Source organism: Mus pahari, unplaced genomic scaffold (assembly GCF_900095145.1).
Source record: "Mus pahari unplaced genomic scaffold, PAHARI_EIJ_v1.1 scaffold_11742_1, whole genome shotgun sequence".
In the NCBI taxonomy this organism is placed as follows: domain Eukaryota; kingdom Metazoa; phylum Chordata; class Mammalia; order Rodentia; family Muridae; genus Mus; species Mus pahari.
In genome coordinates this window covers 12,450-17,076 of record NW_018393145.1, presented here as the reverse complement: position 1 = coordinate 17,076, position 4,627 = coordinate 12,450, and the positions used below count along the sequence as shown (strand labels likewise).

The window sequence follows — 4,627 nt, the reverse complement described above, 5'->3', positions numbered from 1 at the left end:
ATTAGGTATTATCAAAATTAATACCTAATAATAGCTGGATACCTGAGAAATAAATAAACGACAAGTAAGAAACATTAATTCATATATCAATGAACATTACAGTCTCATTCTTTGCATATTTAATGATAGCTTATGAAGAAGGCAAGTAAAATCTGTCAAAACCCAACAGTTTCTTCTATCATCACAAATTCTTTCTGGAATTGTGTGTGAGAACTTTGGACTTATTTTACAGGTAGATGCAGTATAACCATTGAGTCGTTCATTACATCTAGATGTTTTTATTGAGTATTTATTGTATGGCTGAACTAACTTGATGCTAAAGATCTGTTAATGAATGAAACAATTCTCATGGAATTCATACTTCAGTGGAGAGTTTATTAGAGAAGAATCAACCATTTAAAACATAGAATGTTGTTTGGAAGATTAAATGGAGCTGTTATGAATAGTAAAGGTAGCTGTGGCACGAGTGGTGCTCTTACCTTGTTTAGGGTAGCAATGGATAAGTGGTAGTAGAGCAGGAAACTAAGAAAGGTTTGAGAAAAAAGAGTATCTGGATTCTATTCCAAAGTAAACAGAAAGATTAAAAAATTTAAAATAGGTGTAGCCTAAAACAACCTCATTTTCAATTCTATGTTGCAAATAGAATTTATCTTGTGAACACTTCAAGTACAATATGCACCATCCAGGAAAGACATACTTACTAGTGCTATAGTGGCACAGGTATTATGGGAATAAACAACTTTCTTACTAGATCTAAGTATCACTCCTCAAGATGGAAATTACACCTAACACCACTACAAAAGCCAAAACCTGTGCTAGGCAGGTCATAGGACCTAGGGAAGAACCTACCACCACTGCTCCTCTCAACGGACATCAAACCAATTTGCTATGACTTATTATCATACCCAAACATTAGTATACCTTCTAACACACAGCATCACAGTTTCTGTTTGTAATAAATGGTTATTTACATTAATTTTCAATGTGTAGAGAATTAGAGATTGTGGAAGGCTCAGCACTATATGGAATATCTATAACATGCCTCTTTCTTTCCATGCTCAGGATCATTTTTGAAGAGAGGGTGGAAAGATTTTAAGAGCCAAAGATTGTGGATGACTATAGAAAAACAATGTTTTCAGGACAAGTAGAGAAGGACAAGCAGAGTAAGAAGAGGGTGAATAACAAAACCTCAGAGGACAGTTCCATTGTTTTCACTATTATGTTAAGTTTTAAAAAACAATATATTGCTCTGAGAAAACATTTTCTTACCAAGCTGTCTCCTCAGAGCCCCCTTAATCTCATTATTCCTGAGGCTGTAGATGAGGGGGTTCAACATGGGAATTACCACCATATAAAACACAGACACCACCTTATTTTGGTCTGTGGAGTATCTTGACTTGGGCATCACATAAATGAATGTAATGGTTCCATAGAACAGAGACACTGCAGTGAGGTGGGAGGTGCAGGTGGAGAAGGCTTTGTGTCGACCCTCAGTGGAGCGCATCTTCAGAATGGTGATGAGGATGTAGGTGTAAGAAATGGATATGATCAACACTGTTAGCATAGTAACTGTGCCAGCAGAAAATGAGGTAACAAGTACAGAGATCCTGACATCAGAACAGGAGAGCTCAATCAAAGGAGCAAAATCACAGAAAAAGTGGTTGATTCTGTTTGGACCACAGAAGAACAAGAATAAAAAAGAAACTGTGGCAAAGGAAGCATTAAGAAAACCTCCTATATAAGATCCTACAATCAACTGGACACAGACTTGTGTGGACATTTTAGTTGAATAAAGCAGTGGGTTGCAGATTGCTACAAAGCGATCATAAGCCATAACAGCCAGAAGGAAGCATTCAAGTCCTCCAAAGAAAGCAGCTGAGCCAAACTGTATAGAACATCCAAGGTAGGAGATGGTATTTCTCTTTACAAGGAAGTTGACGAGCATATTGGGTATGACAGTAGATGAGTAACCTATGTCAGCAGAAGCTAAGTGGCTGAGGAAAAAGTACATGGGGTGATGGAGCTGGGAAGAGACTCTGATGAGAAGGATGGTGCTGAGGTTCCCAGACACAGTCACCAGGTAGATGCACAGGATGATGGTGAAGAGGATGACTCTAAGGCCTGGGTCATCTGTTAATCCAAATAAAATGAACTCTGTCACTGCAGTCTGGTTCCCGTCCTCCAGGAAAGCCATGGGACAACGTAGCTGCTGCTATGTTGAGGCTGTGATGGATATATTATAGGGAGAGATTTATAATAGGTTATGTCATTTCATATAATATAATACATACTTGGAGAAAATTCCAAGTGAACATATTATCCAAAAATTGGAGCAAACAATCAATGTTATATTCAAGGTTTTCATTTTTCTGTGCAATAAGCTCTTGAAATTACTCCATCAGAAAAAGCTAGAAATATGGTACAAATGATAAATAACTTTAATTTAATTTTTATAATAAAACATACTTAGTTGTTATTAAAGTTAAATATTTAAAGTCACGACATATTTGGGTAGGATGAGTTGGCATTCTTTCTACTAAGCCTGACCTCTGAAAACCAAAGTTTGATTCCTGGAACTCACAACATGGGTGAAGGGAAGTAACTCCTAGTTGTTGTTCTTTAACACTCACATATACAGGTTTTCCTGCATCATTCTCCTCAGAAAAAAATGAGTAAATAAATGAATATAAAATTATATGTGTCCTTTGAAAATAATATGTGTTTATTATTATAAAGGAATGACTTGTAAAATCATAGAATTGTGTAACATAGACAAATAACTTTTAAATTTATTGAATGCCTATGAAAGCTCCAGCATTGAATTTAAAAAATCCCTTGTATTTATTTATAATTTGTATTTTTATTTCCATGAATTATCAGTTAGTTGTTTTGTGTGTTGTTGATTTTTTTTCTCAAGATAGGGTTTACCTTTATAGTCCTGGCTCTCTCACTATATAGACCAGGCTGGCCTTGAACACAGACATATACACACACATTCACATGTGAGTATATATAGAGTATATATATATATATATATATATATATATATATATATATATGTACATATATATGCAAGATATGTATATATATGTATATATGCATATATACATATATATATACAAATCTAATACACACACATATACACACATGTATATATGAAGTAACATATTGTGAAATTCAGAGATTGTTTTTGGGATATGTGTACTGACTGTACTTGAGGAGGATCTGTGTTTGGTTCTCAGCATCCATGTGGTTTTTCACAGCAGTCTCTTTTTATAGTTCTTAGGACCCACTGCCCTCTTCTAGGAATTCACATGTCGCTTGAATGTTTAGGAGGCAGCACTTATATGTACAAAATAAAAATAACAAATTTTAAAAGTGTATTAGATATGAACACTAGGTAGGTTGAACTCAGTCTGTTACTTTTAGTAAGACCACTGCAAATGAATGGTGGCAACATTATTTAAAACATACACAAATCAGGGGAAGATAGAAGGGTAGTATTTCAGCTTTCCCATTTTTAGTACAGAGAAAGTTGCTTTGTTGTTCATTTCAAAGTCTGTAAAACTCAATAAAGATCACATTAAATTTACAAATTAAGTTTACTATTGTAATCATATTAGTTTAAATTTAAAATAATTTAAATATTTAAAATAATAGGTCAATGTTTAAAGTTATTTGAAATAGCAATTTTATTATCATGTAAAATATAAATATTTAACACATTAGTAGTAGTTATTCGTTTAGACAGGGCAGCTCCTTACCTAATATCGCAGTGTTTCCTAAATGGAGTTTGATAGAATGACTACAACAGAGGACACTGATCAATATTCATCTTCAGAAGTAAAGATATTTACCAATGCTTACTCAGCAAAGGAAAGATTCACTGTCACCCTCATATGCTACACTTATATCCTCATTTGTCTACAGTGATGCCTGTGAGACTGTCATAAGCAATACAGGTCTTTGCATAGGATATCCCCTCACTGTAAGCCACCAAAGCATTTCAAAGCTTGTGAAATTGTTAGCCTGTTGGTGAATGCTACATTTACACAGCTATGAAGGTCTGTATTACTTATAGATGGATAAATAAGGAATCTATGAAAAGTTCCTATTATGCCTGAACATTCAGAACAGTTTGCTAATGAAATACAAGGTAATTATTTGAAGGTTTGTTTTTCTCCCTTCTGTCATATAACTGCATAATTCTATCTGACATGTTTTAACAACATGGTTTATAAATACCCCACATGTCAAGGAAAAAAATTCTCTACCAAAAAATTCAAAATCTTACCTCTTGAAATAATAATTCATTTCATATTAAGATATTCAAAGTTACTATGATTTTATAGCTGCAAAGCTGTTTTCTACTGTCATTGTTTGTCACTGAGGATAAGTCCCTGCAGAAGCTCTGGATTCCAATGTGAATTCAAAGCATCAGGGATCATTACCTATTTACCAGAGAGTGCTGAGCAGTTCATTTAACACACACACAATTAATTTTTAAGGAGTCCAGCAATCTCAGGCAATCTATTGCTTTTCAAATTTTGTGATTATTGGTGCACTTTCACTCAGCAATTATGGGAGGTACAGGATCACAAATTATCTTAGGTAAAAACCTGCAAGA

The 4,627-nt window shown here is 34.3% G+C and overlaps 1 protein-coding gene across 1 annotated transcript; it reads right to left on the bottom strand.

The window, feature by feature from the left end:
* Positions 1-1,147: 1,147 nt before the first annotated feature.
* Positions 1,148-2,223, bottom strand: LOC110315372 (olfactory receptor 484). The gene has a single exon (XM_021189449.1). The coding sequence runs from the start codon at positions 2,192-2,194 to the stop codon at positions 1,223-1,225; it is 972 nt and encodes a 323-aa protein (XP_021045108.1). The 5' UTR covers positions 2,195-2,223; the 3' UTR covers positions 1,148-1,222.
* Between the last annotated feature and the right edge of the window lie 2,404 nt (positions 2,224-4,627).